The sequence below is a fragment of the Gigantopelta aegis genome, chromosome 7, assembly GCF_016097555.1.
Source record: "Gigantopelta aegis isolate Gae_Host chromosome 7, Gae_host_genome, whole genome shotgun sequence".
Classification (NCBI taxonomy): Eukaryota; Metazoa; Mollusca; class Gastropoda; order Neomphalida; family Peltospiridae; genus Gigantopelta; species Gigantopelta aegis.
In genome coordinates, this window is record NC_054705.1 from 42,627,361 (window position 1) to 42,641,508 (window position 14,148).

Sequence of the window (14,148 nt, forward strand, 5' to 3'; positions counted from 1 at the left end):
CGTGCTTATATCTGTTTAAGTTCCTTTGAACTTCAAAGAATAAAAGAAGACGGTCATAACAATATCCAATTTAAGGTTCAAGCATGCTGTCCTGGGGTACATACCTCAGCTATCTGAGCTGTCTGTCTAGGACAATGGGTTAGTTGGTTAGTGGTTAGTGAGAGAAAAGAGGATATAGTATATAGTGGCCGTACACCTACCCATTGAGCTCTTAAGAACTCGCTCTGGGTTGGAGCCGGTATCGGGTTGCGAACCCTGTACCTACCTGCCTGTAGTGTTATGGCTTAAACACTGTGCCACCGAGACCAGTACAGGGCTTCAAAGGTAATTTAACAAGGATATTTGTAACTGTTGTCAAACACACGTCAAGTTGGCACAAGAACGCTGCATACTGAAAGTGTCATATTCAGTCATTGTGGCCAGTTAAGTTTAAAATGATAGATTTTCAGACTGCCAGATAAAATTATTCATAGGTTTCAAATAATAATGAAATATATTGTTTTTTTGTAATTGATATAATTATTGATTTTTAATTTCTGAATATAATTAATGACCATAAATAAAGATCTTTAGTTGCTGAATAATCATTAATGTTAATGTCTTTTAACTGATGAATATATAGTTTATTCAGTGTGTGATTTTGGTTAAAAAATGTAAGTGTCATTTAAGGACTCCCAGTTTACAAATCATTAGAGCCCACCACCAACCTAGCGAGCCCTACCACACGTCTCCAGTGGAACAGAAGATGCACTAAATGTTTTGCATGAAACAATGGAAAAGATCGCTATTCAAAACACTTGTCTCCCATGATTTTAAGATACACTGTATGTTGACTGTGTAATTTTGAAGAATCAGTGTAATTTGTATAAATAATTTTTACTAGCCATGCGGGCTCGTATGCTAGCCAAACTAGAGTCTTATGTGATTATTGCAAGCCTCAGGCTCTCGGACTCTCCTCAAAATCGCACAGTGTTAATGATCTTTAATTGCCATATTTTCATTTCCTGGGGGACTTAATTATCTATTTTTTCATTTGCTGAATATAATGATTCATTTTTAAAATGTCAAGGTTTTAACAAGGATATTTGTAAAGTTCTGTTGTCAAACACATTTCATGTCGGCACAGGAACATTGTGTGGTAAAATGCTCACTTGATGCGCAGTCCATCTGGGATCGATCCTGGTCGGTGGACCCATTTGGTTATTTCTCATTCCAGCCAGTGCACCACGACAAAGGCCGTAATATCGATTTACCGTACAGAGCAAATTTCAAAATACTGAAATTTCGGTATTAATTTTTTTTATCATAATCCGCCATTTAGTAAATCACTTACAATATATCTGACAAACACAAAATAGTTGAAAGGAAAACAGAAATGAGGGCCTTGTGTATGTAATTTAATTTTATTTCGATGAAATGTCATCCTACAAACACATTTTCCTTTTTAAATGGAAAACCATCTAGCCATTATAATCCTGCCAATGTTATCACTACCAGTCCAGTCTGAAGCTGACCTTTGTGCTGTAAGTAACCTATTCATTGGTAAAAACTGAACACCCCCGGGGTACACTTGAAGGACAAAGTTATCTGCTTCAGTGTGTTATTGTATAGTGATTGACAACAGTAGTTGGTAACATAGGTACTTTACTAAAGTTTAGTAACCGTGGAATCTATGCCCAGTTCAATTCAATTCTTGATTACCATAACCATTTGCTTGTTGGTACAGGACGGGATGGGATGTAGCCCAGTGGAAAAGCTTTCGCTTGATGCCCAGTCTGTCTAGGATCGATCCCCGTCGGTGGGCCCATTGAGCTATATTTCTCGTATCAGCCAGTGTTCCACGACTGTTATTGTGATATATTCTGTCTGTGGGATAGTGCATATAAAAGATCCCAAGTTTACTGAGTTTCCTCTGATGACTACGAGTCAGAATTACCAATGTTTTACATAAAAAAAACTGATGATTAATTAATCAATGTGCTCTAGTGGTGTCGTTAAACAAAACAAACTTATTGCTTATTGGTACATTAATTACATTTATTTTAATTTCATTAATTTTTTTTGTCTTTAATAAAGCCATCGACCCCCTATTTTTTTTTTCTCTTCCAAATGAAATTGATCACCCCAGAAATAAACCCAAGTAGGCATATATAGAGAACAAACTGAAGCGGACCTGCCATTAATAAAATAATAATAATTATACACCGCGTATCTCCCATCCAGGGAACATTTTGTTTTCAAAGTCTTGATTAGCGATATTTCTAGTTGATTGAAAATTGACTAGCAACTACTGTTTAATGTTTTAAAATTGTGTAGTGATCTCTGAACCTTACATAGCAAATCCATGCCCTCCCCCTTACACCATCACCTGCACTGGTCAATTCATCAGGGGTGGGAATTCTCCTCGGATCAGCTGTTTTCCTTTCATGTAACATTGCGTTTTCTCGCATTTTAATCGTCCTTTCCTCCAAAATGTGTTGGATGGCACAGATTATAACCTAGGATTTCAAGAATTTCCAGAACCCTTCTAGATTTCCTCTTTTTTACAGTTCACCAATCCCCACCCCTGATTCATACATATATCTGATTTTATTGTTTTTTTTATTTCAGATGCCACAGGGAAGCGGATCAAGGTGTCGAACCCGGTCGTGGAGTTGGACGGAGATGAGATGACTCGCATCATCTGGGACAAAATCAAAGAGCAGGTGAGAGAGTACTTCCAAATGAAGTGGCTCAAACTGCAGAATAAAAATACTGGGACAAATTTACAAAGTCTGTTTTTGACTTACATGCCCACCACGGTGGATACATTCATCTGATTGGGCTTTTTCCCTCGTTCCAACCAGTGCACTACAACTGGTCAAAGGCCTTGGTATGTGCTTTCTTGTGTGTGGGAAAGTGCATATAAAAGATCCCTTGCTGCATTAGGAAAAATGTAGCGGGTTTCCTCTGATAACTACGAGTCAGAATTACCAAATGTTTGACATCCAATAGCCGATGATTTCATTAATCAATGTGCTCTAGTGGTGTCTGTAAACAAAACAAATTGACTTACAAGCTTGTGACTACAATGCTTTTAAACGTCTGTTTCAGAAAAACAGTCTTCGTAAATTTTATCCCATAATTTTAATGTTTGGTTTGATGTAAGAAGAAAAGTAAGTGTTTTGGAAATAACAAAACACAACAAATATTTTTGTGTGCAATTTAGAAAACTTTGTGTGCAATTTAGAAAACTATGAGCTCAGAAATAGATAAATAACGTGTAGTAAATTCCACGGTATGAAAAAAGGCGTTCCCTGTGGGAAGGACTATAAGTAATTATTCAACTTTTTCAGACACTATATTTCATTAGTAAATGCTGTCTTTTTGCAGCTCATCTTCCCGTACCTCGACCTTGACATCAAGTATTTCGACCTTGGTCTGGAGTATCGCGATCAGACCAATGATCAGGTGACGATCGACTCTGCTGAGGCAATCAAGAAATACAACGTGGGCATCAAGTGCGCAACCATCACGCCAGACGAGGCTCGTGTCGAAGGTGACACGAACACTTTATACAAACACTCTTACACTTACATAAATATTTAAAATAGAAAGATTTCAAATATACGTTTAACAAATCGTTGTACAGTTTCCGACCAGGCTTTTTTCGTTTTTATCTAGCTAACACTGCCGTCAGTTTAGTATAGACGTTTGTTGCTTCCAATTAGTAAGTGTTCCCCCCAAATAAAAAAAATCATAATAGTTAACTGGGTTTATGCTGTCATTTGCCGAATTGCCAAATGTGATTAAAAATTGAGTTTTGGCATTACAGTGTTTGAGATTAACGGTATCCTGATATCCCGGGGATACCAGAATTTAATTATGGATACCAGACTTCAAGAACCCAGTATCCCATCGGAATACCATATAATGTTCTTGGGTTTTTAATCCTGCGTTTTTATTTTTCACTGAAATAACGAAAGTCGTCATTTACTGGTGAAATTAAGTAACAGTATTTTCAAGCTTGTGCCCAGTCTAATGATATGCTATAACAATATCTCCCCCAACTCGTACCCAGTCTAATGCTACACTCGAGCAATAGCGGCATAGCAATAGACTGGGAACCGCCAAGTCGCTATTGTTTTTGTTGGATGTTTCCTCCATTCAAATTTTATTTGAGATATTGGTTCCACATTTTCAGAACATTGATACAGGTAGGTTTATCATTAGTAATGTCAGAAACACTTATAGATTAGTGATAAATATTAATTTATGTCAGTATTACTCAAAAATAGATGCAGCAAATCTTTTGGCCGATTCCGTTTGATTGCGAATTTCACGAATTCCGCGATTTCGATTGCGGCGTAGCTATAGACTGGGAAGGAGAAGAGTGTCGTCCAAGTTTGTTACGATGTTATTTATGAATTTCATTTAAGTGGGATACTAAATTCTCAGTTGGGATACCAGATTTTAAAATATTAGTATCCAACTGAGATACTGCCCAAAATTTTTAATCTCAAACACTGCATTACCAATTCACCACAAAGCTACAGTAATTAAAAAATCGTAGGTTGTTTGTATGTGTATAGTTAATAATTTTTTTAAATTCTGTTTAGTTAAAGGCATATTGTCACAGACCACTGACCTATTAAATAGCCTAACAAAGTATTACCTAAAGATATATAAATTTGATTTGTCCCTAAATGTACTTTATTTAACCATCTACGTAGCCACCATACTCCTATTATTAATGATATTTTGTAAAAATAATTGAATTATGGCAATGGTCTGTAATTCAAAAATCTGATATTGTCAACAGGGTTGACATGGATTTCACTCCATCGTGGTTCAGTTACGGTGATGCGATAGCTAGATTTGGTTTCAAAATATTAATGTAATGTTCATTTATTATCCATTTTTAGAAGAATACGGTTCTTAAATCTGTGACAGTATGCCTTTAAATGTTGAATTTTGCTACAGTATTTCTGATCAAATTCACCAAATTGCTACTAATTTGTTGCATCCAGCTTCAAACCTAATTATTATTATTATTATTATCATCATTAACAATATTATTATTATTTCTCTCGCTAGAGTTCAAGCTGAAGAAGATGTGGTTGAGCCCCAATGGTACCATCAGAAATATTCTGGGTGGGACCGTCTTCCGCGAGCCAATCATCTGTAAGAACATTCCAAAACTCGTTCCTGGCTGGACAAACGCCATTGTGATTGGTCGTCATGCACATGGGGACCAGGTAAGTAAAGATTTGCTTTTTTTTTTTTAATGTGATACATAAATCCTGACTTCAAAATGTAGAGACGTTTTGCCATATAATGAACTGTACCAAAATTCCAAACGGCCAATGAGAAAGATATAAAATATTTGAAATAGCTAATCAGATGAAAAAATTCAATCAGAACTTATCAAAATGTGAAAAAGCCAATTAAAAGTGTATCAGATACTTTTACATAGTCCATCTTTCATACATAACCTGGCTTTCTGTCCTGGACGGAGGAGTCGGCATAAGTTGACACCAGCATCCAGGACAGGCGTGCGCCTATAACAGCATGCTCTGAATGTGCATGTTAAGCCATATTGTCTGACCTGACCTAAGTGAATATATCGTCTATTTCAGTTCTTGTAAAAATACATATGAAATCAATTCTTCTACTTGGTTTGAAAGAAAAAGAATATTCATTTAACAACACCTCAGTACATTTTAAACTATGGCTATTTGGTGTCTAGCATATGGTTATGGTTATTTTGACACTTGGTTTAGAAAGGAAAGGAATGTTTGTTGAACGACACCTCAGCACATTTTAAACTACGGCTATTTGGTGTCTAGCTTATGGTTATTTTGACATTTGGTTTGGAAAGGAAAGGAATGTCTGTTTAATGACAGCTCAGCACATTTAAAACTGGCTATTTGTTTTTTTAACATAAGGTTATTTTTACATTTGGTTAATAAAGAGAAAGAGGAAACCTGTTGGCCCGACATAGGCTACCTCTAATGATAAACCAACAAGTGATCTTTTATATCTGCTTGTCTGTGAGTCATAAATACAAATTCAGACATCTTAAAGTGTACTGCTTTCACAGCTTTCAGTACATTGTCTAATCATTATTCACATGCCATCTCTAATAATGTAGCACACATTGTTTGCCTTTGACAGTACCAGACAACTGATGTACATTGTTTATTAGTACAAGAGCTGACACATATTGTTTATTTTTGACAGTACAAGGCCACTGATACACATATTGTTTATTTTTGACAGTACAAAGCCACTGATACGCATTGTTTATTTTTGACAGTACAAGGCAACTGATACATATTGTTTATTTTTGACAACACAAGGCAACTGACACATTGTTTATTTTTGACAGTACAAGGCAACTGACACATATTATTTATTTTTGACAGTACAAGGCAACTAATACATAGTTTGTTTTTGACAGTACAAGGCCACTGATTTCGTGGCACCAGGGCCGGGGAAGGCGGAGCTGGTTTACACGCCGGTCGGGGGTAAGGAAGTGCGACTGCCGATGTTCGAGTTCAAGAAAGGAGGTGGAGTCTTGATGGGCATGTACAACACTGATGAGGTAGATGTTGTACCTGAATTATTTACATTTACTCATTAAGATAATTCGTCAGTATATATACAGAATGGTGGATTGTTTTGTGCTGTTTATTGTTTATGCAGAATGGTTGATTTTTGTGTGCTCTTTATTGTATATGCAGAATGGTACAGTGTTTTTTTTCCCCTGTTTATAGAGATTATTATACGAGCTTGTATGTCGTACTGATTTTACGAAACAAGTGTCAGGAATTGCGATGGTAATACATTAATCCTGACATGAGTTTCGTAAAGTCAGTACGACTGTAAAGTCAGTACGACTGTAAAGTCAGACCGACTGTAAAGTCAGACCGACTTTAAAGTCAGTGCGACTGTAAAGTCAGTGCGACTGTAAAGTCAGACCGACTGTAAAAGTCAGTGCGACTGTAAAGTCAGACCGACTGTAAAGTCAGACCGACTGTAAAGTCAGTGCGACTGTAAAGTCAGTGCGACTGTAAAGTCGTCAGTACGACTGTAAAGTCAGTGCGACTGTAAAGTCAGTACGACTGTATGATGCGAGTGTGATAATGTCTTTATTGTTCACATTATTCCAAATATTATTTTCATGAATAACTGGCTAGGACCATGTCAAAACGTTTCAAACGTAACTAAAAAGACCAAAAAACAATGTCATTTTCCGAAATATGTGAATATCTTGAACTATGTGGATAATACAACAGTTTACTATACCTTTTTCCAGCCAGCAAATGTTTTAAGTGTTTTTTGTTAATAATTCCAGTTGTGCTTGATGTGATAAGAAAAGGAAACTTACAGCATTTATTTTCAGATTATAGTACTTAACAATAATTTTATTGATATTAATTTACTATATTTTAATATTTTATATCACATAGACATAATTATTCTTATTTGACAAACTAGATATAATTTAATGAAATCCCAAATATTATTGTATAATATGTTTTTGTTTTTGTTTTTTTAAATATATATTTTTTAATGTTAACTCTTTGACATATTTGTATTGCACCCGCAAAACACATTTATATCATTAGAAACCTATTTCTTTAAACCAATACTTTCTTTAAACCAGTGCTTTCAACTGTTTCAATCCATATCAGCCATTAATGAACTATAACAAATGGAAAAAGAGAAAACTGACTTGTCATGAATGGCCAATCACAAGTTAAAATTGAGTCGATTTGTTACTTGTGAGGTTGGGTTTTTATTTTAATGTTTTTTTTTTTTTTTTTTTTTACTATTTCCTGTTACAAATTATATAATTTCTGGCTGTTGAAATGGTGATAGCGAGTAAGTTTGAGGTGGGGGAATACCAAAAAACCCCAGGTCAGGTTAAGTATTTTTCCGGAGTATATGTTGAAGTATTTTTTAATTTCTTCTTTCAGTCGATAACTGGCTTCGCTCACTCCTGCTTCCAGTATGCCATCATGAAGAAATGGCCGCTATACCTGAGCACGAAGAATACGATTTTGAAACGTTATGATGGGCGTTTCAAGGACATATTTGAAGAAATCTACCAGGCGTATGTTTTTCGTTTTTTTTTTTTAAGAACAGGATTTTACTTCGTGATAAGTAAGATGTGTTGTAGAATCAATAGACCTTTGTTAAAGTACTCAACCTGATGCACGGTCGGTCCAGAATCGATTCTCGGTGGTGGGTCCATTGGGCTATTTCATGTTTCAGCTAGTGCATGATGACTGGTGGTATGTGCTATCCTGTCTGTGGGATGGTGCATATAAAAGATCCCTTGCTACTAATGGAAAAATATAGCAGGTTTCCTTTCTAAGACGATATGTAAAACATTACCATATGTTTGACATCCAATAGCCGATGGGGGGGCAGGACATAACCCAGTTGGAAAGCATTCGCTTGATTCGTGGTCGGTCTAGGATCGATCCCCATCAGTGTACCCACTGGGCTATTTCTCATTCCAACCAGTGCTCCACAACTGGTATATCAAAGGTCATGAGATGTACTACCCTGTCTGTGAGATGGTGCATTTTAAAGATCCCTGGCTGCTAATCCAAAAGAGTAGCCCATGAAGTGGCGACAGCGGGCTTCCTCTCTCAATATCTATGTGGTCCTTAACCATACGTCTGACGCCATATAACTATAAATAACGTGTTGAGTGCGTCTTAAAATAAAACATTTCCTTGCAATAGGGCCAATGATTAATGAATCAATGGGCCCACGGATGGGGATCGATCCTAAACAGACCGTGCATCAGGAGAGTGGTTCGCCACTGGGCTACGTTCTGCCCCGGTGTATGGCCCGGAAATATTGTGCAAATACTGGTGTTTGTAAAGTAAATGTTGACATGGCATTACATTTTGATTTTGTTTTATTATACAGTTTTATTAAAACAAGCATTTTGTATTGTCCCCATGTTTTTCAGCCTTAAAAAAACCCCGAAAATAAAAACATAGCACCTCACTGTTGGATAATCTACTAGGGGCATTTTTAGGTGTTGTAAAATGTATATTTGAAGGATATAGGAATTATAACAATGCAAAAATACACTTGTACTACATTTCTGCACTGGCAGCCATAATTTATTGTGGGGCGGGACGAAGCCCAGTGGTAAAGTGCTCGCTTGCTGCGCAGTCGGTCTGGGATCAATCCCTGTCATTGGGCCCATTTGGGCTATTTATTGTCACAGCCACCACCGGCGTCGTGGCAGGCCATCGGTCTACAGGCTGGTAGGTACTGGGTTCGGATCCCAGTCGAGGCATGGGATTTTTAATCCAGAGACCCAACTCCAAACCCTGAGTGAGTGCTCCGCAAGGCTCAATGGGTAGATGTAAACCACTTGCACCAACCAGTGATCCATAACTGGTTCAACAAAGGCCATGGTTTGTGCTATCCTGCCTGTGGGAAGCGCAAATAAAAGATCCCTTGCTGCTAATCGGAAGAGTAGCCCATGTAATGGCGACAGTGGGTTTCCTCTCAAAATCTATGTGGTCCTTAACCATATGTCTGACACCATATAACCGTAAATAAAATGTGTTGAGTGCGTTGTTAAATAAAACATTTCTTTCTTTCGTCACAGCCAGTGCACCACGACTGTGGTTTGTTCTATCCTGTCTGTGGGATGTTGCATATAAAAGATCCCTTGCTGCTAATCAAAAAGAGTAGCCCATGAAGTGGCGACAGCAAGTTTCCTCTTTCAATAACTGTGTGGTCCTCAACCATAAGTCCAACGCCATATAACCGTAAATAAAATGTGCTGAGTGCCTTGTTTAATAAAACATTCCTTCCTTCCTTCCTTCCGTCTTTCCTTCCTTCCTTCCATAATTTATTGTAGTTTTAACGTATTACAGGCAGTACGTGAAGGAGTTTGAGAAGGCCGGGATCTGGTACGAACACGAACTCAATGTTTATTGTAGTTTTAACGTATTACAGGCAGTACGTGAAGGAGTTTGAGAAGGCCGGGATCTGGTACGAACACGAACTCAATGTTTATTGTAGTTTTAACGTATTACAGGCAGTACGTGAAGGAGTTTGAGAAGGCCGGGATCTGGTACGAACACTAACTCAATGTTTATTGTAGTTTTAACGTATTACAGGCAGTACGTGAAGGAGTTTGAGAAGGCCGGGATCTGGTACGAACACCGACTCATTGACGACATGGTGGCGCAGGCTCTCAAGTCAACTGGTGGCTTCGTGTGGGCGTGCAAGAACTACGATGGAGACGTACAGTCTGACATCGTGGCACAGGGTACGTGGGGACCGGTCAGCAGGTTTTGACAAGCCCGCTAGCCCTCGGTCCCAGCTAGATGATAAATAAATCAATGTGCTCCAGTGGTGTCGTTAAACAGAAGACCCCATTGTTGTTTTTTTAGGCCTAGTGAAAAGTATCAACTGAATTACTATAATACATATGGTACTAGCCAAAGCTTCTGTGAGGGCTAGTGGAAATTATCAACTGTATTACTATATTACATAGGGCACTAGCCAAAGCTTCTGTGAGGGCTAGTGGAAATTATCAACTGTATTACTATAATACATAGGGCACTAGCCAAAGCTGTGAGGGCTAGTGGAACTTATCAACTGTATTACTATAATACATAGGGCACTAGCCAAAGCTGTGAGGGCTAGTGGAACTTATCAACTGTATTACTATAATACATAGGGCACTAGTCAAAGCTGTGAGGGCTAGTGGAACTTGTCAACTGTATTACTATAATACATAGGGCACTAGTCAAAGCTGTGAGGGCTAGTGGAACTTATCAACTGAATTACTATAATACATAGGGCACTAGCCAAAGCTTCTGTGAGGGCTAGTAGAAATTATCAACTGAATCACTATAATACATAGGCCACTAGCCAAAGCTTCTGTGAGGGCTAGTAGAAATTATCAACTGTATGACTATAATACATAGGCCACTAGCCAAAGCTTCTGTGAGGGCTAGTGGAAATTATCAACTGTATTACTATAATACATAGGCCACTAGCCAAAGCTTCTGTGAGGGCTAGTAGAAATTATCAACTGTATTACTATAATACATAGGCCACTAGCCAAAGCTTCTGTGAGGGCTAGTGGAAATTATCAACTGTGTCACTATAATACATAGGGCACTAGCCAAAGCTTCTGTGAAGGCTAGTGGAAATTATCAACTGTATTACTATAATACATAGGCCACTAGCCAAAGCTTCTGTGAGGGCTAGTGGAAATTATCAACTGTATTACTATAATACATAGGCCACTAGCCAAAGCTTCTGTGAAGGCTAGTGGAAATTATCATCTGTGTCACTATAATACATAGGGCACTAGCCGAAGCTTCTGTGAGGGCTAGTAGAAATTATCAACTATTACTATAATACATAGGACACTAGCCAAAGCTTCTGTGGGGGCTGGTGGAAATTATCAACTGTATTACTATAATACATAGGACACTAGCCAAAGCTGTGAGGACTAGTGGAAATTATCAACTGTATTACTATAATACATAGGGCACTAGCCGAAGCTTCTGTGAGGACTAGTGGAAATTATCAACTGTATTACTATAATACATAGGGCACTAGCCGAAGCTTCTGTGAGGACTAGTGGAAATTATCAACTGTATTACTATAATACATAGGCCACTAGCCAAAGCTTCTGTGAGGGCTAGTGGAAATTATCAACTGTATTACTATATTACATAGGCCACTAGCCAAAGCTTCTGTGAGGACTAGTGGAAATTATCAACTGTATTACTATATTACATAGGCCACTAGCCAAAGCTTCTGTGAGGGCTAGTGGAAATTATCAACTATTACTATAATACATAGGCCACTAGCCAAAGCTTCTGTGAGGGCTAGTGGAAATTATCAACTGTATTACTATAATACATAGGCCACTAGCCAAAGCTTCTGTGAGGACTAGTGGAAATTATCAACTGTATTACTATATTACATAGGCCACTAGCCAAAGCTTCTGTGAGGACTAGTGGAAATTATCAACTGTATTACTATATTACATAGGCCGCTAGCCAAAGCTTCTGTGAGGGCTAGTGGAAATTATCAACTGTATTACTATAATACATAGGCCACTAGCCAAAGCTTCTGTGAGGGCTAGTGGAAATTATCAACTGTATTACTATAATACATAGGCCACTAGCCAAAGCTTCTGTGAAGGCTAGTGGAAATTATCATCTGTGTCACTATAATACATAGGGCACTAGCCGAAGCTTCTGTGAGGGCTAGTAGAAATTATCAACTATTACTATAATACATAGGACACTAGCCAAAGCTTCTGTGGGGGCTGGTGGAAATTATCAACTGTATTACTATAATACATAGGACACTAGCCAAAGCTGTGAGGACTAGTGGAAATTATCAACTGTATTACTATAATACATAGGGCACTAGCCGAAGCTTCTGTGAGGACTAGTGGAAATTATCAACTGTATTACTATAATACATAGGGCACTAGCCGAAGCTTCTGTGAGGACTAGTGGAAATTATCAACTGTATTACTATAATACATAGGCCACTAGCCGAAGCTTCTGTGAGGGCTAGTGGAAATTATCAACTGTATTACTATATTACATAGGCCACTAGCCAAAGCTTCTGTGAGGGCTAGTGGAAATTATGAACTGTATTACTATAATACATAGGCCACTAGCCAAAGCTTCTGTGAGGGCTAGTGGAAATTATCAACTGTATTACTATAATACATAGGCCACTAGCCAAAGCTTCTGTGAGGGCTAGTGGAAATTATCAACTGTATTACTATAATACATAGGCCACTAGCCAAAGCTTCTGTGAGGGCTAGTGACTTTTTACTCCCCTTTATATTATCATCTCTTATGGGAAAGAATATATACTGACATCCAAAAGAAACTTTACATGCATAAAATTTGAATAATTTGATAAATATTGTTGCTAATCGAAAGGTACCGCTTTTATCACAAAGTGTATTGTGACGTTTAGATGTTAAACTTCATGATACTTTCATATCCCACCACACTGTCTGTTGGTTTTCTATAATACAATTTCAAGCCTTGTTAAGTTTCTTTTGGATGTCAGCATATTTATAACAATGCACTGCATTGTTTTTTCATGCATTATATTAAAATTTGTTCTGCAAAACAAGTCATGGGGAATACACAACACTAAGCCAAAAAACATGACGTAGCTTACCAAAAGGATGTAATTTGTTTAATTGTTCTTTTACGATGTGACAAATGGAAATATTGTTACATCGTAATCTATCTCACCATTGTGTAATATACTGTTGATATTGTTTTAAGAGATTTGTTTTATTGATTTAAAAAATAAATAAATTTAAACCTGCATTTTGTTGTCTAGGTTACGGCTCTTTGGGTTTGATGACCAGTGTTCTAGTCTGTCCCGATGGTAAGACAATCGAGGCCGAGGCAGCTCACGGCACAGTTACCAGACATTACAGGGAACATCAAAAAGTGAGGATTGTTTATTAGCTGGCAGAAGGATTTAAAAATGTGACGGTTCTTGCAATTCTTGTGTTAAAGGGACATTCCTGAGTTTGCTACATTGTAAGATATTTCCGACTAATAAAATATTTCTACAATTAAACTTAAATATTAAATATATTTTCTTGTTTAGAATATCGGTATCAATTCAATGTGTTTTTGGTCGTCTTAATATTTGTGAAAAGCTCAAACTGGATTTTGTTTTAAATAATTTCGTACGTATGAAAAAATTATATTTTAGGAAACAAAAATGAAATTTAACCTAATACAAATATTGGAATGATCAGAAACACATTTAATATACTACCACTGCCATTTTATGCAGAAAAATATATTTGATATATAATTACAATCGTTAAAAAAGTCTTTGTTAGTCGAAAAATCTAAAAAATTGCAGCAAACACAGGAATGTCCCTTTAATTTAAATAAGAAGTAATTTACTTTCAACACACAGACCCTAGTTTTTAAACACTGGCATATATTTCACTAATGCAACCATTTTTCATCACTGAAATCAGACATTATTTACATATTATTGTTTAGAACATCTATTTTCGAATATCAGAAGTGTTTTTCGTCATCGTTGTGTTTGTGAAACCATGGAATACATTTTTCAATATTCTAAAACTGCACA

At 37.1% G+C, this 14,148-nt stretch overlaps 1 protein-coding gene across 1 annotated transcript in view; it reads left to right on the plus strand.

The window, feature by feature from the left end:
* Positions 1-14,148, plus strand: part of LOC121376923 (isocitrate dehydrogenase [NADP], mitochondrial-like) — a 29,549-nt gene that overhangs the window by 7,687 nt on the left and 7,714 nt on the right. The window contains exons 2-8 of the mRNA XM_041504728.1: positions 2,611-2,705; positions 3,373-3,538; positions 5,077-5,237; positions 6,443-6,586; positions 7,965-8,101; positions 10,146-10,297; positions 13,372-13,484. Of these exons, the coding sequence (XP_041360662.1) occupies positions 2,611-2,705; positions 3,373-3,538; positions 5,077-5,237; positions 6,443-6,586; positions 7,965-8,101; positions 10,146-10,297; positions 13,372-13,484 (968 nt within the window). The remainder of the gene's footprint in view (positions 1-2,610; positions 2,706-3,372; positions 3,539-5,076; positions 5,238-6,442; positions 6,587-7,964; positions 8,102-10,145; positions 10,298-13,371; positions 13,485-14,148) is intronic.